Genomic DNA, 27,720 nt, shown 5'->3' with positions numbered 1-27,720 from the left:
AATGTTTGTAAATATATCATTCATACTATGTACAGAGTAGCATACTATATCTAACATACTATGTTAGAGATCGAATATTTGTCAGTCTTGCTCAAAATTTGTGCGAAATGGAACGGAAAAGTAAGAACACGTCGTTTGATATGCGACAATTAGTAATTTTTCATCGGGAAAAGGGGAAATCGATTCGCAAAATTGCAAATTTATTAAATATTAGTAAGAGCACGGTATGGGATATTGTGCGACGTTATAAGAACGAAGATAGAATTGAATCTATCCCTCAAGGCGGATGCAAACCGATCCTCAATACTCGTGATAAACGCTCCATAATTAGGAGAATCAAATGTGATCCTTGGATAAGTGCTCCAAAGTTAGCAGCTGAATGAAATAATGACCGTGGAATATCAGTGCATCCAGAAAAAAAGGAGGGGGTTACGATCAGAGGGCTATAATGGAATAATAGCTCGAAAAAAGCCGTATATTAACGCGAACAACAGGATGAAGAGACTGAATGTTGAAAAAAATATATTTCAAAGGAAAGTCAGTGGTGGGAAGACGTAATTTTCGCGGATGAGTCCAAATTTAATATTTATGAAAGCGATGGAAGAATTAGAGTATGGCGGAAATCCAAAGAAAAATTAAATCCGAGACATTTGCAGCCGACTGTAAAACACGGTGGTGGGGCTGTATTTCGGCCTATGGAGTAAGCGAATTAGTTTTTATCGACGACATCCTCGATAAAAATAGGTATCTGAATCATTTGAATCCCATTGAAAATTTATGGGATGAATTACATCGCCGAATTCGAACAACTCCCATAAACAATAAAGACGAACTAAAAAGACGTCTGCAAGAAGAATGGCTACGTACTGGGCAAGATTATTTAAAAAGAATAATTTGTAATATGCTAACGCAATTACGGCACGTCATAAAACATATGGGATATCCAACAATATATTAATTTATAAAACCAAGATTTATATATAGTGTTATAAACTTAGTTTTGATAGTGTCCGAATATTTTCGTGACATGAAAATGAGCGTACTTTCCATTTTTCTTTTATTATTTATGTAATCACTTATGGTAAATAAATATCTCTTATGTTTTTGTTAACTATACACTGCATAGTAACATACGTGAAACCTCTTTTTGTTCTTATTGCATAAATTTCTGAAGTACGGTCTATAATAGTCAAAACTATAGTGGTGTGCAAATATTTTCGTGACCGACTGTATTTTGCACGAGTCGTCGATTTCTTAATATTCAGAGTTTTCGTGTTCTGTCCTTCCCCGGTGGCCGGTGAACCAAGAGAGTCCCGGTCACGTTGCGGGTCCTACCGTGGCGCATTAAATTACCTGTTAATGCGTACCACAGGTTATTGATTACACTGTCAATGGGTTTGACGAGGTTGTCGCGGGACCGATTCGAGCACGGTCGCGACCCTGCGAGAGCTTGTCCCCCGGAGGATGCTCGAGGAGGTAAGAGGCCAATAATGGCATTAGTAACAGTGTCGATAATCGACATTGCGCACTAACGACGATGCTGTACGGTGAATTAATGCCGTCAGTTAACTATGGCGGCGATAATTTGGAACTTCGTATTAAACAGCTGTGTCACGTGCCGGTGTCGGTCGCCCGCGCAACGTCGCGCCGGTTTCGAACCGGTTCCGAGCTTCCGAAAACGACTCGAATAGACATGTGCGAGAACTTGAAAACCGTTCAGTCGAATCCCGAAATTGTCGAGAACCCGACCCGTCTCGACCATCGGGTACTCGACATTGTCGGGTTCTCGCACACCTCTAGACTTGAACATCCGGGGATGAGCAGAAATAACGCGGGAGAAGGACTGATTAGCGCTGACAGCCCTTATCTCGGTTAGTAATCGTCCTCCGGCGACCACCACTCTTCGTAATCCTTGGACGGAGACGTCTTAAGGCCAGATATTAGACGAGAAACAACGGGCCGAGAGGTCCTCAGAATTTTTTTTTTTTTTTTTTTGTTACAAATCTTTGTTTAACCGGCCAACCCCTCTCGCCCTGACCGGTTTTCGAGAGAGACAGAGGGGGGAGAGCGAACTGTGCGACGCTGGTAAAAAAGACGTCGGACGTGCTTTCTTGGAACTTTCAAAGCAGATTGGATGTTCTTCATTGTTCCCGTTCCGGTCAGGATGAGTCCTGGATCCCTCGCCGACGAGTTTCAAAGTGTAGCGTTACGCGCGAGACCACCGCACCGCGCCGCTTCGGCTGCTTTTAATACGGTCGACGAACTGCTCTGGCGTCTTTTGTTTTGTAACGACTACGCTAACGACCACACTGCGGATTTTTTTGCATTTATTGCATTTTTACAGGATTTAGCAATGCTGCGATTTCAACCCTCACACGGTCCTCCAAGTAAAGGGCATTCCATTAAGAGGTGATATTTTCAATTTCGCGGTGTCTTTTTTTGAGAAGATTAAGTTGTCACTCTTGCTAAGTAATATTTATATGTTTAACAAAAATTGAACGATACACACTTTTGCACAACGTATTCGAATTGTGAAAATTTACTGTTTCATGTCACACAAGTCGCGAAGCATTTGCATTACAGTGTTTTATTGATATATGTGAACAACACGGAGCTTGCCAGTGACATATATCGTCCAGCAGATACTATTCTTTGATCATCGCTGAACGTCACACCCGACCCTTATTATGTTTACACGCCTCGGCGTCCGAAGACTCTCGGGGCCCCTCACGGGGTATACCCTGCGATAGTGAGGATATTTCTGCGACTTTTATCTGCTAGGTATTTGCGACATATATTGAGAAAAAATTGTATTGCGTGAGAAATTTCCCGGACGAGTAATCTCTCTAAATGGAGCAACGAATCAAGCACTCAAAGACAATATCAGAGCTGTAATTAGCGAAATCCAGTCGCAATTTCGCGAAATCGTTATGAAAAATTTTCTTAAACGAATGGCCGTCTGTAAATTTAGCCTAGACGACTCACTCGGAAGATGTTGTATTCCATGATTTATGGCAGACTTTATGCTTAGCACCTGAATCAAAATATTTCAATAATTGTAAAAAACAACGTATTTTATCAATTAAAATAACACTTCTAAATGGCAGACCCTGTAGTTGTAATATTCGTACACATTCAGTTCCATTTTACTTTGATCATCTACAGTGGACGATCAAATGATTAGAAACACTTCCAAAAGTTTACAAACTTGATTTAAAGCAATTAATATGCCAAAATCAGACATTAACGACCGACCACATATTATACTATTATACATATAAAACAGAAGAACAACTAGACATGCTTCACAGGACCACATAACATATTCAGCAAAATGCAGTAAGATCCACTAGGTACCGTCGCTAATGACAATGACTGTCGATGTGACAAAAAACATCGAACAAGAAGAGCAATCAATTTGTAAATGAAAGTCTAACTATGCTGAATCTTTATGACTTTTGTTTAAAGTATTAATGTTTGAAAATTACAAATATCCTACATTTAGCAGAACTGGAGATGAGATTATTCGTCATTGTTCATACAGGGTGTCCCAGGTTTAAGGTGTCAAACTTTGCCAGTATATTCTACGGGTCTAAATAAGAAAGAAATATTATATGGTCATTAGGGTTAACCTTAATTTTTTATCGAACAATTTTTTTAGTCCCCCCCCCCCCCCAGAATTGTGACACTGGTTGAGAAAGTGATCATGAAAAAATATGGAGTCGATTGGATCATGGGAACCCGAAGCGCATAAAATTTTAAAATTTTCGACGAAATAGTTTGATGTCACCTGTTTTCGTAATTTACATAATATCCATAATAACATCTTTTTCTCGATCTTAGAACTGTTTTTCCTTTGTAGATTGGAGCGTATTAATGAATTTATTCAGTTATGTGTATATATGTAGAAACTCTTCAAAGAAAAGTTGTAGTATATAAGAGAGTGAATATAATGACGGGAAAGAAACATTTCTTTTAAGGTCATTTTTTCAAGTTTTCAAGGTCATGGATGTTTTTTCTATCAACAACTATTTATGCTATGTATGTATCCTTAAAGAGAAATAGGAGACAAATTCAACGATATATCATAACGTTTATTTATGTCCAGATTTTAAAAATTCGAAATTTTCTCAAAATTTTCTTCAAATTTTTTCCAGATCATTTTCCCAACAAGTGACACAATTCTGGGGGTTGAGACTAAAAAATCTTGCAGAATAATTGTCAAATATAGGTTGTTTAACGTTTTATTAAAAAATTCTAAACATTTTCCTTATCGGCCATCGTTTATATCAGTGGTTCTCAAACTGGGTTCCGCAAGTATGCCACAAGGGTGCAGCGAAATTTTGAACTGTTTACATCAAAATTATTAAAAAGCCAAATACGTATCATCCTTCATATCTTTACTAACTGTAAAAATCAAATAATAATAATAATAGTAATAATGTGCCGTGAGTGCCGTGAATTTCGTTTAATGATTTAAGTGTGCCGCCAGACAATCAAGCTTAAGAACCACTGATTTATATTCGTGTGGCGAAGATATCCCTCGAAGTTTGGGCTATATGCATAACTAATTCTTGTTCATAATCATCAAATTAGACGTACGCCAGTCGTTAATGGAACTGGGTAGCTTCTACCTCGTTTCGGAGACAATGAGCACGAAAACCAGCCGCCTACTTAGAATCCAGAGTGGTCGAGATTCACGCGAACACTTCAAACACAGAATTAATCTCATTACATCCGAGAACAATATTGGTACATTACACGAGCTAACGGCCATACAGGCCAGGGCCCAGAGTTGCCTGCAGAGTTTTAATAAACAAGACACTCCAGACGATTAAAATTTCCTACGTTTCTGTAGTTTAATAAACACACAACAGAGTCTAAGCAGAAAATCGAACTGCGCCAACGGAAGTACGCGTTATCAAAGTTTTCGAGTGCCCCCTATTAACAACGGGAACAGAAATAACGGCGAAAACCAATAATTGATGAAAAGTTTACGAGGTCGAGGCATCGAAAGAGCGAATTTGTCGATCAATGAATTCCTAACAGTGAAATGGGTTACGTTGAACATCTATATGGTGGGCTCAGAAGCCAACCACTGTTAGCTCCCGAGCATGAAAATTGAGATAATTAAGTCTTTCAGAACTTGTTGTTAGCTGTGAAAAAATACCAGTGCGTATAAAGGTTCAGAAGAACAGATTTATTAACAGATAAGTCGCTACGGTTCAAATAAATTGATTGGCTTTTGAGACTTTCATTTAGAGTAATATCTTCGTATTCTGTAAATTTATTTTTATTTTTTTTATATATATTTTTAATATATATTTGCACTTCACAACATTTAACAATTACACACGTTCGAAACTTCTGCTAATGATTACACTTCGAAGGATAGCGATTTTTAGAAGTAAAAATGAGATTATTGGGGTGATTATAGAATGAATATTAAAAAATTTGCATGTAGTTATACAAGGTAGTTTATAACCTGCACTAAAATTTGAAGTGATCTGTACATGTATATTTTCTACAAAATAAGACACATAGAAATTGCTATACTTCTGAGACTAACAATAAGGAGAATGAGTTTTACCACTTCATAATCTCTAAATGAAAACGTTAGGGGATATTGGCTTTTTCACATATAGCCGTAACAATAACATCAATTTCCATAGCAGACTTTGTTTTGAATTCAGCATCCGAACGCAGAATATTTTGTAAAACGTATGCGAACTAACTATTCAGCATACGCGAATGAACAATACTGTGCTAATTCTATGAAATATGTAACACAGTTAAACAATAAAATGACTTGAGAGCCAGCGTTCTAAGTCGGAATATTTTTAAAATCGACCCTGGAAACAATCTAATTCATTATGGGCTTCAGCTACGACGCAGTCAGTGAAGTGGAGTGAAAATATGCAGGAACAGAGAACCGTTCTGAACGAACAGTCGCGAAGAAAAACTCCATTCTTCTTTAATGTTGGCGGGGAAATTTTACTCGAACGAAGGCTATCACGCGAAAATTTTACTTGACTTACAAGATCGCGCGGAAATTGTTTTCGACGTAAATTCTTGCTGCGAAAACCTTTCACGGTGGACAATTTCCATTATAAAACGCTATTTAATTCTTACAGCTGTACGTCAAAATTTCAGCTACCTTCGAACCATTACTCGACATCATATTAAAATTTCTGATTAACGGCAAGTGTGTGTCTTCTCGTTACATTCTCGTCATGAAAGTAAAATAAATATACTACAAATTCCGGTTAATCCTTTCCTTGTCTTTAACACATTAGTACATAATGTGAATACATCAGTATCCTGGGTCTAGTATTAACATTACTTGCGAAATATTTAATACATTTCTCACTGATGACTAGGCGGCTGCAGATTTGTATACAAAATAAACTTTTTTTTTACATCCATTATCAAAAGCAAAAGACAGATGAGAATGTACATGCTTCTTCGTTGAATGATTTTGACCCTCGAACTCTTGCGAGTTCTAGGCCTGTGCCGGACTTATTTCTAACCCACGCCGATATTTCACTAGAGTTTTCATTCGATATAAGGCAATGGCTCGGGCTTTCGTCGTATATCGGATGAAGAAGAAGAAGAGTCTTTCGTCTTATATTGGAACAAAATTGTATATGTAGACGGGACATCCAAGAGAATGATATTCTGATCTAATACATCGAAATGTAAATTAAATTGAAAAAAAAAACAAAAGAAGTGCCTTCAAAGGAAAGAAATGCTCTTTCTATTGCTTTTTTGCACAAGATTTTACGTTGATTTTTTCGCTTTCTAGAGCCAGTTCAAGTTAAAAGGACAATACTTACTTCAATGTTGAATAACTCGAACAAAAAAAGATCGCATAATATTCGACAAACCAGATATTTTGCACAGGAAAGCCGGCGCTTTCAAATTATGGTAACGCCATTTATCAAGAAAATTTATCTCACCCCATGTGATGTCAGGAAGTTGAACAAAATTTTTTGTAACTACCAAGGTCTTCTTTATAATACTGTAACTGTATTAAAAAGCAACATATCTAAAAGTTTGATAAAGAATCTGAAAGGAGAGACTTCACGCTTTCAAATGATTGTTGCACGATATCGACACAACAATTTTTGCCGGAGTTATGATCATCTGAAATTGACACAATTTCTCGGGTTCGAAGAGGTGATCCTTTAATTTTTTTGAGGAGGGTAATATCTATAAATACCAACTGAATTCGTAGTTGTAATCGAAATATTTTCTTCGCGTGTGTAAAAGATGAAACTTCACTTCAAAAACAAAATTTATCCTCCCGAGTTCCTTGAATTAGCAGTATAAAGAAAAATTGCCTTCGCCAGAAATGATCCATGAATTTTTTTGAGTCTACTAGAATATTTTCAATTTATTAGGATTATCAAAAAAAAAGAGAGTCTTCTACATGGCTACTGTTTCTTGCAATTATTGTAAGGAATTCTTATTTTTCGTGAAAATCCACTATCTACTGAGGAAGGTTCAGCGTTTTGCATCCTCGGCGGCCACTTTCACGGTCGAGCACTGTCTGGCTTGACACGACGTCTTCCCCTTTAAACCGTATCAACAAGGCTTACCGCAGATAGAATCAGACGGCAGTCGATGGCAGGGACTATCACGCGGTGCTCGGCAGCATCATCTATTTCGGTGGTAGTTTCCGGCAGTCGCGATGGCATTTCCGTCTCAAAGTACACGCCACGAGAAACCGCAGGCCTACCGTATGAGGCGACAGACAGGATTGTTCGCATACCGGAACTGACGTGCCATATATGATCCCTCGAGCCATCCACGTGGATCGTTGATCGTTGAATTCACATGTCGGAGAGTGCTCGGTGTACTTGTTACGCGCGATTGTCTCGTCGACGATAAAAATAAAAACGGACCGTCGCGCGTCGCGACGGCGGACGTCCCACTCGCAAAAGAGGTGCGACGCCGTTGGCGACGAAACTTTGGCATTATTTTCGAGAGACTTCAAACGAATATTTAATTTTTCGATAAATATACAGCACCTGCTCTTTAACAGATTACTCGAGTTACTATCTATATTTTCCGGAGACTTTAAGTTAATCTGATTTTTACTGACGGTAAAATACAGGGTGTGGCCGAACAGGCGGTACAACCGGGCAGGGGATGATTCTACATGCAAAAATAAGTCGAAAAAAGGAACAACATTGTTTCGTTTGACGTTTCGTTTTCGAGAAAGTCGAATTTGAAGATCCGTCGGTTTCGCTATAGTATATACAGAAAGTAGAATTGGTTGGTCATGACCAGACGCGTCAGATGATTCTTATCTAATAGCACGCGCATTCACTGCAATTTCCAACTCGATTTTCTCGAAAACGAGATGTGAAACGAGAAAATGTTATTATTTTTCTTCGACTTATTTTTACATGTAGAATCAGTCCTGTGATACCACCTGTCCGGCCACACCCTGTACACGGTACCTGTCATTCAATAGATTATTTCATTTTGGATTCTTTAGACCTGATGAAATAATTAAATGATAGAAATAATTTATGAGTTTGCAAAAATAAAGTGGCGGCTTTACTTTCTACATATTTCTTGTTATGTATCTTGATTTATTTAAAAAAATATGATCTTCCACTTGGTATGAAATACAGTTAATGTTAGAGACCGAAATGAACAGTTATCTTTTTTATTTTTAAAAACTCTGTATGAATTTATATGTTTCGTGTTAGAAAATATTTGTACCTACGGAATTTTTCAAAGAAATGTTACTCTTGGAAATGTTTTAAATATGTATTCTCCTGATATTTTAGAATTTGTATGATAAAAGTTTTATGGGAAGAAAGTGGCAATTCTAGAGCGGGTATTAAAAAAGTTTCATGAGAGAAATACTGAACAAGCTTTGAACTATGAATTATCTGGATAAACAGTACGAATAAATAACAGTAATCATTTAACACTTCGATCGCCAATCTAGAAACCCCAAAAGTTCCATAAAATCAAAGTAAGTAATTTAATGAAATAAAAATTAAATGTATGATACTGAGTAATCCTCCAATTTTCTTGCATGTTACAGATCCTAATCAAGTTTAGTACAATGAATATATCAACGTAAAAATTCATTTCAAAACCTGCACAAATAATTCCGTCACCCACATATGAGTGAAGTGGCATTCAACGTGTTAAAAGAAAAATTGTCAAACTTTCAAATTTCCAGTTAGAATGCCTCCGAAGAATTCCCCGTTTTCAAGGTATTATCGCATCGAAAACAGTTCATAAAAACAGAAGGAGGTTCTGTTTTTCATGTTAATCGAATACCGTCGGTTAAGGAAACAAGATCTCGAGGGAGGCGGCGTGTTCCATGGGTTCGATCATAATTTGTATCAGAAAAGCCAATCGCAAAAAGCTGCCCTTCTAATCAGCTTCCACTACTTCGGGCATAAACAAAGACCAAGCCGAGCATGATTAACGGGGGACGGGAGAGGCAACGGAGCGTGCGGGCTTTCCATTTGTGGCCGAAGTTCCGCTTAAACATTCGTTCCGGAGTCCGGAGAGCGATTATCCAGACGGACGTTGCCTCGTAAACTGCGCTGATCAGCGGTCCGAGGCAGATGCTTGAGACACTCGTTTTCATTATATCAATCTAGTAATTGCAATCGAACGGCTCGGCCGCTCGGAGAAACAACGACGAAATCAGCTACAGAAGACGCCTGGAATGGGATGACTTCACTTTGGAGAAATAACTTCGCTGGTGAAAGTAAGTGAACAAGAGGTAGAGAGAAAGATAGAGATAGAGATGGAAGAGGAGAATTCGATCCAACAAGTATTTTCGAATTGGAAGCGCGGGCGGGATTTCAAAGGCTGCCGCGAAATGAAATTCCACAGCAGATACTTCCTTCGACTAATTTGTCTATTATTGCGTCGTCGCTGGTCTCCGCGGACACGTGCGCTCGACAAATGTCTCCTTTTACCGTAATATGCTTTCAGCTGCGTCCTCTAATAATTGGACGAAAAATAGAATTAGAACCAGCCACCGGGTAAAGCGCACTTATATCAAGCGAATGGAAGCGACGTCTCGGGGCCGAACGGATTTGCCGGACCAGCGAAAATACTTGGCCAATTAATGGCGAGTTTAATTTCTTAGTGGTAAACTTGTTGGCTGTGAGAGAGAGTTTAAATTTCACGGAGCTCTTGAACGTTTATGGGGAATTAGAAATATGAAAGAACGCGGTTCGCGGAGCAAACTGCTGGTTTTGGATAACTTATGTTTCTAATAAACGATGTCCGAACGACGCGACACTCCATCATGCGCATGCAGTTCACAAAATATATTAAATATATTCTTTTATAAAGAGTCTTTTATAAAATACACTATTTTTATAAAGTTTACTTCTTTTTATAGAGAGTGTTCATTTTAACTCGAGCAGTTGAATTATTTCAGCTACTTTTGAAAGTAAGAAAAAATGACTAAGTAGGATGTACATGGTCTTAAGGCATGCATCTGATGCTGATCAAAAAAATCCTGTGAAGGTTATTTAACGGTCTTTTCAAGGTCATCCCATGTTTTTGCATATTAAGATGTACTTTTATATAACGCGATGTGGTATTCGGCGTCAAGATGAGTTCAACGACCTACGTACCATGACCTTGAAGTCACCTTGAAAGAATTAGTTTCAGTTTAAAGAATGCAAAAGTAAGAGAATCTTCATTGGCATAGAACTGTAGAACGTCAGCGTCCTTGGAGTGTCTGGTCGGCGCTTAAATTTATCTATTTAATATTTTCCTTAATGATTGGACTTAAAACCATTGAATGACAAACAACAAAAACAAAAGAACTTTTGAAAACCAATGTCTTGCATTATTTCGTCGATTTTCTCTCTACTGTGATTATTGAGGAGTTAGTCGATTCGATACGTTCTTTAATTTCCATTCTGCTATCTGAGAAGTTTTTTCAGTATAATAATTTCAAACAGATTTGTGCATGCACGTCCATTGTGCCTGTTGAAGCGGCAGCCAAATTGACGATGAACAACACAATGATTGCAATCCACTTGTGTACAACGGGCACGCCCGAGGGAATTTTCCACAAAATTCCCGGAAATATCCGGCTCAGAGGACCAAACTGTTAACCCCTTTGCACTCTTCGTGGGAGCTTGGATGATAGAGCAATTGCATGATTTGCCACGTAATAATTTATTAACCCTTCTTATGCTATGCCGGAGTGATTCGTGACCGTCACGGTAACGGTGGGGATAAGCTCGAGCGACCGTCGACATGTACAATTTCATTCCGATATAAGACGACGCTATTTATTTCGAAATAAGAAAATCGCTATCCCTTCTTCTTCTTTTGAAGTTGTTCGTTCGACACCGCTTAGTCTCGGAACGAGCGAGTATGCCATAGTCTATCCTTTTCCAACGAAAGATATGGCTGAAGTATTGCATCACTGCTCGACTACTATACATATAGTTGGTCGCTACATTCGAGCCTCTCGCACATTCTCCACATAGCAAAGCCGCGTAGGTACCGTTGTCTCAAATACGACGAAAGGCGATCCCGAGGCCTCTTCTTATATCGGAATAAAATTTGGGGAGGGTTAAATACAGCACAATAGTGATTCGGTGGTTGTCTTAACTCTGCATTCTTCTAATGAACGCTGTGCCCTCCACCAGCAGTACTTTGCTTTTATGGAATTTTTGAGGTTTCTAGTTTGGCAGTCAAAGTGTTAAACGCATTAAGGAAGAGCTTTCTCCCAAAAATAGCAAAGATGCCTAAACCTTGACTAAATGATGATCTTATACTCCAATTATCAATTCTACACAATGCAAATTCAGTGTTTTCAGAAAGCAAATAGCATGGTTAAGCAAGAGAAATCTTAGGCAACAATTTAACGAACAAATCAATGAGTCGTTTGTGTGTGTATCATCTAACAATATGAAACATGCACTTTTGAAACAACCTAATATTTTTGAGTTTTAAACATACTAGGAAATGATATGCATATATTGAACATATGTGTGTGTGGCAATGCACGCAGCACGGAACGTGTTCGTGATGGCGTAACGAATTCTTTTGTTTTTCAAACTATCATAGAGTTAACGAACAGACAGTGAATATATACGTATACCTTCTGCCAAAGGCGAACGGAACACGATCCGTGACATTATATCGACGTATCCGGGCAGGAGGCGTGTTGCCGTGTGATCTCACCGGCTTAGTCGGCGATGTCAATAAAGCCTGTGAACATTCAGAATTGACGTCGCTCGACTTTCTATGTCCCGCGTTGACGGCCACCCTGACAACGCGCCGCTAATTAGCCAGCTCGTAATCATTGCAACGATCAATCCTGAGTTTCACGACACACCGACCACCACCGGCGCGGCGTCCGCAGAATTCTTGTCGAGGTTCCCGCATGAATCATGTCGGATTCGCTCCACGGATTTATGGACACGGTGAAAATATAGTTCCCGATAAAAAATTATTGAGTTCTGCAAGAAGTCCGTTTGCGTTTCCCTGGAAGAAAATAAAATGCTGCTATTTTTTTTTTATGGAACTTTCCTCATCAATTATGTCTGTGCCATTTTTTCGTATATTTTCGATTTTACTCGATTAAATTATCAATTTTTAAACGTTTTAATAATCCACTTTCGAATGCTATGTGGAGAGACACAAAATACAAAGTACAACTATGTTTGTACTTCTCTGTTTAAGATGTCGCATTCTGCGATAATAAGATTTCTATATCCCTAGGTCTTGGCATATCGTTAAATATGGTAAAAATGTATTCTGTCTAATTTAAAGTTCTATAAATATTTATGTTATTTGTATATTTGCTACGTTATAATTCTTGGTATTGTTGTAAATGATGAATTTTTCTCATATTCTTGGATCAATGTTTTATATTAATTAACACTTTTAGATTTCTTATATTTTGGTAGAATATTGGTAAAATTTACAATTAAATTTTAATTTTTGAAATAGTGTATGTGCTTGTAGTTTACACAACTATGATCATGCTTCAGGAAAATTAGCTAAATCCTTAATGGAGGGTAACTTTATTTAGTAACTTTATCAAAATAAATTGATGAGAATATTCATGCGTTATGAATATGCAAATCAAAATTTGCTTAATCACTTCAAATTCATAACAAATATGTTTCGAGTAATTTATACTTCTAAAGCTCGAATGTAGTTCCAGAATAAATTACGGAGATAATTTTGTTGAACACTTGTGTGATCTTTTTTACTTTATAATGCTGTACCAAGTGAATCTTGAAGTATTTAATTATTTTTCAACAACTGACGCGAGCTAGAAATAGTTTAGTTTTGTGAAATAAAATTAAAAAATTAGTTAAGTGGAGAAATGAAATAATAATATAAACTATCTTTGTCTATGAATTGTTAAACAAATTCTTCCAACATCTTAAAAAAACTCAAATCGTTTGCTCCTATTTCAAAAAAGTTTTCATATATTATTTTTTTATTCAACTTCTCGAGGAAAGTACAGGGGTATACTCCGCGGCAGTGGGGATAGTTCTGGGACTTTTATCGACTAGACATTTAGGACATATATAAAGTAAACACTGTATTCCCCATATTTTAGAATATTCTGATCCGCAAATGGTCGGTTGAGAAAATCATTTAAAAAAGCACAAGGTACGAGTAATTTATGATGAGCAATGTTTGCTTGTACTCGATCGCAGCTCAAAATTTACGTAAAAACTAAATCCCCGTATGCGCCAGCACTATATCAATATTATTTAAATTCCGCTCAATGTACAGAAAATTTTCGCACAGCAGAACGCGGTTCCAGACATTCAATAAATCTCTATCCCATTCATTGCGCCGGTACACGCGTCCCCACAAAACAACTCGGCAGATTTACTCTCGGGCGCGAATATTTACAAAAGCCCGAGTTTCGAGAATGGGATCAGCCCTCTTTTTAATTCAATCTCCGGCAGACTACTCCAGCCTCATTCCCACACGATCGAACGAAATTAACGTTGCTGCGCCCTGCCCCCTCCCCCCTTTTATTTTAACCAACGATCTACATATAATGCATTTCGGTATAACAAACCGGTGCTCGCCCGATGAAATCCTTTAAAGGTTCAAATTCACACAGCCGAGGCCCGTGAAATAAAACGTGGCGGCGGAGCAATCCGTCGTGAAACCAATTCCAACCCCGGCTATAAATGATCAATTATTCAACGCGGGCACGCTTACAGGGAGCACACCGAAGAGACAACCGCCGATTTCACTGCAACTTTCCTCGGAAGAAAGTCTCACGTGAAACATTGTGCACCGATCTTTTTAACCCATTTTCGTACGATTACTTTCTAGCTATGGTACATAGTACGCGCGGACATTTTCTTAATCACGATCACCTAAAAATAATTACGAAGCCATTAATGCTGGATCTGTGAAGCACTCGAAGCGACCATTTTACATTACTTCTACAGAAATATTATACAAGGCGACTTCGAAATCATGGTACAAGTGGCCGACTGTCGATTCTACATGCAGAAACCAGACGAAAAAAAAGGAATAACTTTATTTTTTGTTTGACGCCTCGTTTTCGAGAAGCACAATATTAAGATTAGCAGGGTTCGTATGCATAATATCTGCTGGAAATAGAATCGGTAGGTTATGAATAGACGCATCAGCCGATTTCTATTTAATAGCAGAGATATTCGCTGATTTCAAACATACTCTGTAGTTATTGATGTTTATTCATTGATATATATAAAAAAATATATTATAAAATATAAAATATTATATAATATATTATAAAATTTCATTCCAAGAGGAGAACAAAACGGATTTATCCATTTTCATAACCATAAAATGGTATTTTACGTGCGTGGTCACTTATGATATTTTTCGAATTTTTGTGCTATTGTGCATTAATCTACAGGGTGTGACCGGACGAGAGGTACAACCGGGCAGTGAATGATTCTACATGTAAAAACAAGTCGAAAGAAACGAATAACATTTATTCGTTTTACGCCTCGTTTTCGAAAAAACCGATTTTGTAATCGCAGCAAATACACGTGCTATTAGATAGGAAACGGCTAACGCGTCTGATCATGGCCAACCAATTCTACTCCCTGCATGTACTAAAGCACGCGAACCCGATGGATTTTTAAACTCGATTTTCTCGAAAACGAAGCTTCAAACGAAAAAATGTTATTCCGTTTTTTGGACTTATTTTAATATATATAGAATCATCTCCTTTCCGGTTGTACGGGCCACGCCGTGTATACAGTGAATTCCCGATATAAGTCAGTTGCGCGGTTCTGGCGAGTGACATTTAGACGAAATCTGAGGTTGTCGCTGAACGTTGCATTTGAAATACACAGTGCACGCTGAAAACGTAAATGTCACTATCCGTCTATATGTCATAAACCTGTGACATATAGACGGATAGTGACAAAAAGGCTGAGAAAATGTCTTTCTCTGATACAATGTTGCACGTAGAAACGGACAGCGAAGCTCGAGAGCCGTCGCCACCGAGGAGTGTAACATAACACGGTCGGCTATATCGGTGTGTGACCAGCAGACCACTACTAATTCAATTGCAAAACTTCTTTATATTTTTATGAGATTTTCACCAACATATTAATGGCATTTTTCTAATTAAAATGAAACGAAATATGATATAATTCCGATGATATTTACTTGTGTAATGAGCGGCGAAATTTACTTTCCATTATAATTTTATCAACGGAAAATGAGTGTAAATATGATCCAAATGATATCGTATTTGGTATCACTTTAATCAGACAAATTCCACAAATATATTGGAGGAAGTCTCATAAAAAAATAATAAAAAATAATGAAGTTTTGTTGTTCGATTAGTAGTGGTCTTCTCGTCTCACACCGATATTTTCGACCTTGCTATGTTATACTCGTTGGTGGCGGCGGCTCTCGAGCTTCGGCCCCTCACGGGATATACCCCGCGGTGGTGTGGGTAGTTCCAGTGACTTTTAAACGCGAGGCTTACACTGACTTACAACGGGATTTCACTGTATGTAGAAATATAACTTAAAAGAAATTTTATTCGATAGAGAATATAGAACAGACGGCTGTTCGACTCGCTCTTATTTTTCTACCTTCATATTATTTCCAACATTAATATCTCCTTCGAAAGAAGGAATAGCAACAAGAAAATCCACTAACTACATAGGGTACATTACTGTCAACAACCAGAACCTCATGAAAGGTCTTCAAGATGACACGCTACCTACTCGCATGATTTCACCCTGAGCCTGCCTTATATAAACAAAAGCATTTCGTTCGACTGATTAAATGGATTCCGGACTGCGTACACGCTCGCGTTGTTTTACAAACGAACGTTGACGCTTCAAAGTCAACTCGTCGCGATCATGTTCGCGGCTTGATACGGGGATGAAGGGATCCGAAGCGGATCCGTGTACCGAGTATACGGAACTCGGTGTGCAGAGTCATAACGAGCCCGTATCTACGTGATCCTGTTGCGAGCGACGCGACGTTGCTTCACACGCGCCATTTTTTGAGCTGGATAACTCACGGACGTTCAAGTGCACTTGGACAACTAGCCTTTGACCCTTTCGGCTCTGACGAGACGTGTATAGGGTTCCACCAGACATCTCTTCAATTTAGGCGACTGTTACCATTCGTTCGTAACGGAAAATGATTCACTTATGCAGGATGAGTCACTTAACCGTACCATGTTAATTTACTTGTTAATATTGAACGGGAAAGTGTGCCAATACTTCTGTTTCCTTTATGTGTATTTTATAATTTTCCTCTATCATGCTCACCGTTTTGAAATTCATGACTCACGGTATATTTAAACTTAGAGATCAAAAAGTTATATTTGAAAAAATAAATATTTTGTTTTTATATGAATTATATTATGTATTATGTAATTATATTATCATATATTATTATGAATATATGAATTTTATATGAACATCCGGGCAACGCCATTACTTTCGTTTGGCACTGTATACAGTCTCTACACGATAAATGTTCCAAATATCAAGCCTTTAATTGTCCCAGAACTACCGCTGGGTATACCCCGTGAGGGGCCCCAAAGCTTGAGAAGCATTGGTCATCGAGGAGTGTAAACATAATGCGGGTTGGATATGCGGCGTGAGACCAGGAGACCACTACTAATCCAGTAAAAAAAATTCTTTATTTTTCGTTATTTTTTTTATGGGACTTTCACCAATATACTCGTAGCATTTTTCTAATGAAAATAACAGCAAATATGATATAATTTCGATGATATTTACTTGTGCAACGAACGATGAAAGCTACTTCCCCTTACAATTATATTAACGGAAAACTAGTTTAAATATGATCCGAATGATGTCATGTTTGGTATCATTTTAATCAGAAAAATTCCACAAACATATTGGTGAAAGTCTCATGAAAAAATAATGAAAAATAAAGAAGTTTTGTTATTGGATTATACATAGCCTCACACGGACATAACCGATCCTTATTATGTTTACGCTTCTCAGCCACCAAGGCCCTCGAGCTTCGCTGTCCTTTTCTACGTTCAGCAGTGGATCAAAGAATAGTATCTTCTAGTCGATAATGTAGGAATATTTTAAGAGAAACTCCTACGTCTTAGGTGTGACGTATCGGGTGGATTGATCTCATACCGATTTCACTATAGTCCATTATACTCTTTCGACAACTCGATACTTAATGACAACTCGATACTAAACACTTTAATAACGCTCGCGACTCTCGCTTCTCTAACTCTCGCTCTACTGACACTCTACCGACTGACACTCTCTCTACTGACTCTATACCTATTGACACTCTCTCTACTGACTCTCTACCGACTGTCACAACATCCCTCGCATTCGTCCCTTTTATCCCAGGCCCACTTTCATTCTTCCTCTCTCACACTCTCATTCTCTCTCTATCAGTTTCACATCCATTCGGAAAACCCAGACAGTCACGTACGCCCCTAAACACTTTACTCTTGTCACCGAGACCCAAACACTCTTCTTTCACACTTCGGCCCAAACAGACTGCCTTTCACGCCGGACCCAAACACGTTGGTTCCTCGATGTCGCGTCCACAGTCACTCTAAACAATCATTCTAATACAGTGTCTCATTCATAACCCGACAATAATTGTCCCGATAAGCAGACCTGTGTTTTGGACAATTATCGAGTAGACACTGTATACTGAAGAATCATTAATTTAGGATGTATCCCGTTAACCCTTTGTACTCGAAGCTATTTTAATTCCAAAACGAAACATTTCTTCTGACCTAGAATATGTCCCTTCTGAATATTTTTTTTTTCATGTTATATATACGAAAATGGTGCAATTTACTTTTACAAACACATTTAATAATGTAAAAAATATTTTGAATAATGATACAGCAATTTTTAGTGGCGCCTTAGAATCGCCATTCGAGTGCTAAGGGTTAAGTGTCGTTCAACAGAAACGTTTAACAATGCAAAACAAAACTTCTTCGTCATTGGGTCTACTCATTTGCTCGAGTATCCCAGTTTATTCGTCGACTCACCCTCTCACAGAGATGTCATTGGTTGTTCCCCGGAAGAGTAGTCGCGCTTCTTCATCGTAGTCATCGCGTGGAAAATTACGCGAGCCGGGCGTTATGCAAAACTATAGAAAACTAATCATGAACATTCACCGGCAGTCAGCTGCGTGCGGACAAAACCAGGTGGAGCGGTAATGCACGCCGGAAACTCGAAGGGTTCACGACGTTCCCGGGATCGGTCGAGTGGATGTTGAAGCGAGGCGTTGTTGCCACAAGAAACAGCCAGAAAGAAAACCCCGTGACGCGATGGGTGATGTTCTCGAAAAGCTGTGGTAGCGCTCGTTGAAATGCAAGCTCTTTTATGACACGCCACTGGGCTTACACGTGCGCGCCGCTCGTTAACTCGGCCATCAGTTTCACGCATGGCGCCGCAAAAAAGCATGACGACAGCACCAAACGTACCCAACTCCCACCCTGTTGACTTTCCCAACGCCATAGACCCTCCTCCACCCCTCTATGCCTCCCCCCACTTTTTTTTACCACGATCGAGCCGCCGTTGTCCGTCCTTTCATTCCTGACTTTTCAATTTATACCCTTTTGCATTAGGTTTTCGCACACGCGGCTGCGAATCCGACAATCCTCCGAACCCGAATTCGCAATTGTCCGGTTAGTCGGTGCGATTCGATCGACAAACAGGGAAGCGTTTAATATCGTGTCCATTGTACTCGACGACAAACCAGGCAGAATTGATCGGAATTGAAAAGACGTTCGAATACCGCGGTAAAAGGACTAAGGTCTGTGGCGGATGCTGATGGACAATGCGATATGGTTCTATGGGACGCTCGGTATATCCTTCTGGGATAATTAGCGATCGGTAGGGTGCGGAACTCTATGCGTTTGTGGTGTATACATAGCTGGACGCGTTTCCTGGATTTTTGGAATAAATAGGCACAATAAATCGAAATAAAGGTTAAAACTTCACCTTGCGGGGACCAACATTTTTTAACTTTGTTAATATAATCCTGCAAATCTTGACGAGACAATGTCAAAAATCGAAATTTTAATGCGAGGAATTCTTTGGTTCAAAAGTTACGCGTGTTTAAAGTTGAGCGATTTTAAGCATTTTTAACGAGTAGGGGCATCGCCATATGCTGGTTTCATTTTCGAGAAAAATGAGTTTGAATGCGCGTTGGTCACGCGTGCTCTAGTATTAGCAAGAAGTACAATTGGTCGGTCATGAACAGATGCACCAGCCGATTCCTATCTAATAGCACGCGTATTCGCTCAATTTTCTCGAGAATGAAACCTTAAGCGAAAAAACATTATACTTTCTTTTCGACTTAATTTCTTCTGTAGATCCACCTCTTTGCGGCTTGTATCACCAGATCGGTCACAATCTATATATCATCTTTTTGAACAGTTTTTTATCGCGTTATACAGGAGTTCTACTGTACACTAATTTTTAATTTACAATATTTTCGAATACTTGGTAAGTGAATTTCATGTTCCCCAGTCAATCAACTATCATAGCTCACCATGATTTATGTGGACACCGTAAAACAATACAATTAGTACTTTGAATTTCATTATTATATTCTCATTTGGGATAATTAACGATGACCGCACGGCCAAACGACGCATTATCTACGTGCATGTTCAATGGTTTGCAACACTAGATTTGAGTGATGAATAATTCATATTGTTGAAACTAGAAGAAGAATCCACTACAATCGCCGCGTAATGTTTCAGTCTCGTTGAGAGAACCGCAGCCCAAACATACTCTGCCAATGAATTGCGGCCACGTCGGGCAGCACCGATCGTGCGTGTGTAGATTCCCGAATATGTATACATATTCTATAACACATACATACATAATGGCAAGCGGTGAACCGCGTAAATGCCTTCATGGGTATCGGGCATTTTCGAATTCAGGACAGGACACGTTGACAGGAAATTTCATCTTTGTTGCAGGTTTGCTCAGGCTACAGCAGATATACCAAGGGCTGAAACCAGGGAACGAGTCGTTTCAGGTGGAAACCGTCAAACGAATACAGAACATGTCCGAGGCGATTGATTTTCTGCGTAGCTTGGAAGAGCTTAATCGGTAAGTGAAAGCAATTACTTCGAGTCATTCTTAGTTAATTGTCAAGAAGAATTCTAAATATTATGGGTCAAGTAATTTGTACGATTACTTAATTTATGTAATCAATTTATACTGCATACCTCTGATACAGTAGTATAAGACGGTTTTACACGAAGAACCTTGACCCTCGTTTTTGTTCCACAAAACAGTGAAAAAATTCTTCAATCTTCAAATCGGTGGAACATTGACTCACGAAAATTTTTTTTAATGTTTTTATAGTGGTTCCAATGTATAGAATTTTTTTTAGGAAAAATGGGTCCTTTAGTTTCTCATCTGCCACATCATGTAAAAATTTAATTAGAGGAAATTGAATACCGATTTATGCAAGTTGAGGCTTCAAGCATTAAAATGAGTACTGGCTTATGGTTGTACTATTTGTGACAATTTTTCGGAATCGGAAATGTTGTGATGAAATACTTTTTGAATCTACTGTGCGTATTCTTGTCATAAATACATAAAACCGAAAGTCTAATGATATACATATACAGAGTGGGCCGGAAAGCGCACTATAAGCGAGCAGGGGGTGATTCTACATGAAAAACCAAAACGAAAAAAAGGATTGAAATTATTTTGTTTGACGCCACATTTTCGAGAAAATCAAGTTTAAATATCAATCACGTTCACGTGCTCTTTAGTATACGCAGGAAGTAGAATAGGTTGGCCATGGTCAGACGCGTAAAACGATTCCTGTCTAATTTTCTAACAATTTTCAAACTCGATTTTCTCGAAAACGAAGATTCGGATGAAAAAAATGTTATACCGAAATTTTTCTTATTTTTTTATGTACAATTACCCAATGCCTGGCTGTAATGTCTAGCAAAAATATATCAACTATAGTGTTGAAATGCAAAAATATTTGTCTCCTCATCATGCACGATCCCTACGGGGGAGGGGGCTAAAAATTCGACGAAAGATGAAATGAGAAAAGTGTATGTGTATATTATTATTCAAATTGGGGGGGGGGGGGGGTCAGCGCGATAATAGAACGTTTCCGCTAAAGCGTCTCCGATATGCTTCGACACCATAGTATAACGATTCTTTTTCGGCTGGTGAGTTCTGTCGCCGTTCGTATAGTCTGACGGATCACGCTTTTGTGGGGACACGAGTGGTCACCGCATATCTCGGCTGCAATTTACCACCGGCTACGCGTTTCCATGACCCAGGTAATCGACAACCAGCACTGACAATGAGCCCGAATAGAATGAACATTGTAGTTACCGAAAACAAAATGTAACCATTGCAAATTGTCACCGCAAGTCGCATTTTGGCTAAAACGTCACACAAGCGTGTGGTCGAGCGTGACTAAAATCTTTTGACGATTGATTGACAAATATTTTTACATCGACGATCACCGAAAGTTTCAAGGTAGGAGTGAATGTAAATAATTGAGTGTTTATTAAGTGCTACATTTACTTCTTTGTCTTTTCAAATACATAAAATCGATTAGACTCTGCGGATACTTATGCAATTTCATACGTCACTCTTTAAACATTGAATCAAGACAAAAAGTGTGTAGCCGGATAAGGAGGTCAAATGTGCCCCCAAACCAAATTGAATTTGCAGTAAGGCCGTTCGATTGCAAATTCAATTTGATTGGTGGGCGCTTGTGATCTCTTCATCCGGCGACATCGTTTCTAGGTCCGTTTGAAAAATTCATTCCAACAAAACTAAACTAGAAATTCTATTAATTTTTTATCATATAAACACTCTCTTGTATTTCGAAAATTTGCACACACACCCTATATGCATAAAGATCCACAGTCGAATAATTATATTATTAAGACGTTTGCCACTACCATTTATTTCGCTGCTTGCCTTCGCTGTTACAATATTTTATAAAGTGCAACGTACCACTTTTATGAAATATCGTAATAATTTAGCAGAAGGAAGAGTTATGAACTGTCTAAATATGTGTACTATGCCTTCAAACAACGAAGTAAACGACTAAATTCTGGATGTCGCGTGTATGTATGTCTGACTGTGGTAGGGAGTTAATCGAGTGATTAATCGAGTTGTTTCTATCGAGAAATGATTGGTTTAGTAAATATTTTCTGAAAAATGAATTTTTATTGCTTGTAGATGGAGTAACAAGTACGTGGTCCTCGACTGTCCTACCGACATGGCAAAGGATATCGTAGTGAACCACGTGAGGGACGTCACTCTGGGAAAACGAACGTATCACTATTTGCTGAGTGGTCTGGTAAGTGCTCTTCGAGTGAATGAAATTCCTGAACTCGATCGATATCGACGACACGTTTGTCTTTTGTACAGTGATCCAAGAACCTTCGGGACAATTAGAAACGTTCGACTATACTCGAAGCATTGTATACGAACAATACTTATACGCGTTCATCTAAGTATTTCAACACGTATAAAATTGTTAACAGCTGCTCGATTGATGGAGATGCTGTAATCAGGAGGCACCTACACTTTAGGACAAGAAAAAAGCTATTAAAATTTGTTATAGTTTTTAAAAGTTTTTTTATAGTCCACTGATAATCAATAAACTTTCGGGTTGAACGTGAAACCTATTATATTGTTTTAATAAACACAATTTAAAAATATTTCCATTCCTTATTTCGAATTTTAATCAGAAGAATCCCATGAATTAGTTGGCGCAAGTTCCATAAAAAATTAACGATAAATACAGAAGTTTTGTAATTGGATTGGTAGTTGTTTCAAACCGATATCTCACGACTCTTCGAGCTCCGAACTATAAATACCAGCAACCGACCAACAGCGTAAAATGTAAGCAGATGGAGAATCGAGAATTATTGGCAATTTAAACTTCTATATTTTTTATACGAATAAGTTGTAGAGCTTATCCCGACGAAAATGTTCGACTGTTCGATCACACTCGAATTTGGACTCATTTTCATCAGGAAAAGCCCCTCAATTCACTCGTCACAATTTCATGAAAGTATATTAAAAAATGTAAAAGTTTAAACTTTCATTCCTGCGTGATTCCCATCTGCTTACATTGTATGCCGTTTATCTGTCACTGTCAAAGATACGGGTAAAAGATGAAAAAATTATTCGAAGTTTGAATAAATCGGCTCCCAATAAAAAAAAAACTATCTTTATTCGTCGGATAAATTCTCGACGAATAAAGATACTTTTTTTATTCGCACCTTCGAATAACGAATAAAGATAAAGTATCTTTTATTCGAATCGTTATTTAAATAATCTTTTCTCGAAATAATGCCCAACTCTGGCTGGAGCTAGCATGCGATCGAAATCAACGTTTCTGAAAAAGTTGCACGATTCACGCGGATCGAGATCGAGAGATAAACCGCCTAATCTCCGGATAAACCTTCGATAAGGGAATGTTTTTGGCACTCGTGGAAGCGTTATGGCATCCGTAAACTACCACTCGCTCCATTCGTTTCTGCGGGCGTCCGAGTGGAAGTACTCGAACACGTTGAAGTACTGCCAATGCTTTTCTTATGTTGCCCTTTTCCGTGGCAGTACAAGCACGCTGTTTTCGTGTAATCAGATAATGGACGACCGATGGGAGAGCGAGGTGATCGAGTACGGGGCCATCAACATCACTGGTTTTCGCATCGTAGACACCACTCGACCGTACGTCAAAGATTTCTTGGCCGGTTGGCATCGTCGAGACTCGGCGACGACCCAAGGAGCGGGTCGCGAATCTATTTCCGTACGTATGCCCCTCGTTCGCTTCTTTTTCCTCACGAAATTTTCCCACAGAAACTGTCTCTCCCTTCCATCCGCAAAATTTTCCTCGGCGAAATTGTCTCCCCTACCCCGTCACTTTCCTGCGAACTTCGCCGACAGAATCATCTCCTCTTCTCTTCGAAACTCCCCGGCAAGATATTACCCCCGCACCACCACCCCTACCCTCCGCCCAATAACTTTTCTTTGCCTCGGTTAATGTCTGTCACCCTGTACAACCACCTCACCATGGAAACCACCTATCCGAGGCTTCACTGCGAACCATCATCAACCGCTGTCTAACACAAGTTTTTGCCTCGACAATTTTTTTAAACATATTTTTCGTGGCACTTCACCCCACCCAAATATTATCTTCGTATTGCACCCGGTTAAACAACTGTCGATTAGAATTAATTCATTGTCATAGACCGCCATTTTATTTCGCTTGCCAACGAGAAGGGACGAAATATCCGAAGCGGACTTAATCTTGGGTTAACGCATAAAAAAAGAATACAAAAATAAGAAGAAAGATACATATGCCAAGTTGATTGTCCAATTTTGCGCAACGCAACTTTTGTGCATTATCTATCGCGACGCTAATTTATTTGATTCAAAACGGTGCTACTGCCGTGCAATTTTGTTTCCTTTTACGCAACTCTAAATGGAAACACAATGGAATTTGTGAGGAGGGAGCCAAGCCGAATCATTCTTTCGCAACGCTAATCTACAAAATAATAAATATCTCGATACAAACGCGAGCAGTGCATTGTCGCGACGATAATTTATTAAATTCGATTTGGGAAACTCACGTGCACTTTAATTCCTTTATACGTAATTCTAAAGGGGAAGCAATGACTACGAGTATTCAAGGGCAGCCGCACCGGCTGCGTGTAATCAGGGGCAGTTATTTCAAGGTGCAATGCGACATTCCGTTTATCGCAATTCTAAAAGGCAGGCTTTTCTACCGTTTGCATATTTGAAAACTTCCACATTAAACCGATTTAATTCTGCGAATTCTCACCGTAACACGCGAATAGGGGCCCTGACTATTATTACAGATTCGGACATTGCAAAATCAGTTTTGCATGGCGCAATGAACACTACATTCCATCGATAAAGCTACTGCACTGTTAACGCGAAGATACACCTAGTCTTTTACCTTACGGGCCGACGAGGCGTTTGATACGTTGTACATACACATCGTGTATGTTTACTGACGCGATTAAACCACTACATTGGGGGGGGGGGGGGGGGGTGATTCAAAAAGTACATGCTGGTGAAACGTAGTGGTATGTTCCCTGCATTCCGCGCTCACACACCATCGAATGGGCAAGGCACACGTCGCTACGTTCAGGTGAGGCTACAGTGATTTCCGCTATCGTAAGTCACGCCAACACCATGGCTCCCACCGCATCACATGCTAATACAATGGTCACCATGACATGGTCGTGTGCCACGCCCCGTGATTTAGTCACTAATAATAATTAATCGTTAATTAAATTTTTCCGACGATGTTACGCGAGAGACAACAATGAATGAAATGTTAACCGTTATTTTAAGAAAATATTATAATCATACGTTAAAGGCGTCAGATTTAAGAATTTAATTTCCGTAGTTTATTGAGTAGCTTTGAGATTGAATTTTGAAAAGTTGAACACTACCAATGTTATTCAGTTTAAATTTTGTTCAAGAAACCAGAAATCCTTTTAGAGATCAAACTCAGAATTCAAACTTCAAGACTCATTAAGTAATTATAAGACTATCGAAACACCGAATGGTCACTCACCGAAAAAGAAACACAATAATCCATAGATTAGTAAGCGTAAATAATGGAAGCCCAAGAGTTCCACCGGAGCCGATGCCGAAGACACGTATCCTTTAAGCAATGAGACACGACCGACGAAGGGTATAGGAATAGTCACCGTTACGAGAAAGGACCATCCGCACTGACCAGCTTGAAGAGACTAAGTGACGACAATGATGGAAGCAGTAAGATGAGTAAAGATTCAAACAAACAAATCGATAAGCAACTAGATGACCACTGACTTCTTAAAAGAATTGCCAATGTCTCAATCGAAGACCTCAGCTTAATCAACATCCGCTGAAATTAAAACCTAGCCATGGTGAAGTAACGTGACTTCCTAGGAAGAATGATTACGGAGAATCATGAGACAATAGCACATTTTTGGGAGTATTCAGCTTGAGACCAAAGAAGAAGTCTTCAGGTTCAGTAGTCCAGTCCAGTTAATTCATCGTCAATTAAATCGGGGCAAGTCACTTGTGAAAATAACAAGAAATCATAAGTATTTATTCATTTTTAAAAATTACAAACGAGAGTGTATCCAAAGTGGAGTGACCTTTCTCAAGCGAGTCATCTTTTGCTAATCGTAAGTTGTATTAACTCTAACCATTTTTCTGTATGCATCCGACATATGTAGAGAATATTTTCGTGACGGAAAAATGTATATCATATGGCCTGAGGAATCACCCCTTTCAAGGAAGTACGACATTTTTGGGACACCCTGTATAATGCCATATTAGTAGGCCACTTCAAAATCTTAAAAATCTACGTAATGAGTGGAAAATGACAGGGGGGATTGGGGCTGGCTTCCACAGTTTGTCTTACCCTGTGAATGTTTTCCCGATTTCTTACTGTTCGATGTCCGCCTCGAGCAGTACCTGTCTCAAAGAGCCAGATTTGAGCCGATTTTGAAATTTTGTAGGTATCTCTTTTTAAAATCGTGTTCCTTGATGGAACGACTCCAAGACATCCAATGACTCCAATGTCACCAACGAATAGCCCGTATCACGATAGGTGTCGTACACAAACCCACGACGTTGAACCGTCCAAGGCTCCGTGGCAACCAAAAGAGGAAGAACGGTGAAAAATGGCATATAATAAAGAGTGGACACCAACCAATCCAAAAACATTAGTCCGCCCAGAGGCGGAGCTATAGCAAAAACCTCACACCTACATGGCCCACCCTGTATATGTGTAGAATCCAAATCACGTTAAGCACCCGTAGTAAAAATGAAGTATACAGAGTATTCAGTTCTTGCTAATACGCCTAAATCCGTAAACTGTCGGTAACAGTGGGCGTGACATCGAAATGGAATGGGGGCTCTTAGAGCCTCCCGAGGCCTAGACAGAAAAGTCCACAAGATGTGTGTAATGATCTTAAGTCTGTGCTGCTGTCTCAATGAATTCAATTCGTCATCTCAGAATTTGGATTACATGTATTTGTAAAACTCAACTAACTAATGAAATTTACACAACTAATGAAATTTAAATAATAATTTTTTTACTTCTATAATAATACGTTCGAAACACATGAATTGTTGCAACTACTGTGCAGACGTTGTATAATAATAGAAGAAAATAAAATATAGATCTCGA

General features: G+C 38.9%; 1 protein-coding gene across 1 annotated transcript in view; it reads left to right on the top strand.

Annotated features, from left to right (window-relative positions):
• Window positions 1-27,720, top strand: part of Glurib (Glutamate receptor IB) — a 537,924-nt gene that overhangs the window by 474,611 nt on the left and 35,593 nt on the right. Inside the window, exons 5-7 of the mRNA XM_076789508.1 lie at window positions 20,477-20,609; window positions 22,728-22,848; window positions 24,145-24,309. Of these exons, the coding sequence (XP_076645623.1) occupies window positions 20,477-20,609; window positions 22,728-22,848; window positions 24,145-24,309 (419 nt within the window). The remainder of the gene's footprint in view (window positions 1-20,476; window positions 20,610-22,727; window positions 22,849-24,144; window positions 24,310-27,720) is intronic.

This window comes from Halictus rubicundus, chromosome 6, assembly GCF_050948215.1.
Source record: "Halictus rubicundus isolate RS-2024b chromosome 6, iyHalRubi1_principal, whole genome shotgun sequence".
NCBI lineage: Eukaryota > Metazoa > Arthropoda > Insecta > Hymenoptera > Halictidae > Halictus > Halictus rubicundus.
The sequence above is the reverse complement of the archived record's forward strand: the minus strand, read 5'-3'. Positions and strand labels throughout refer to the sequence as shown.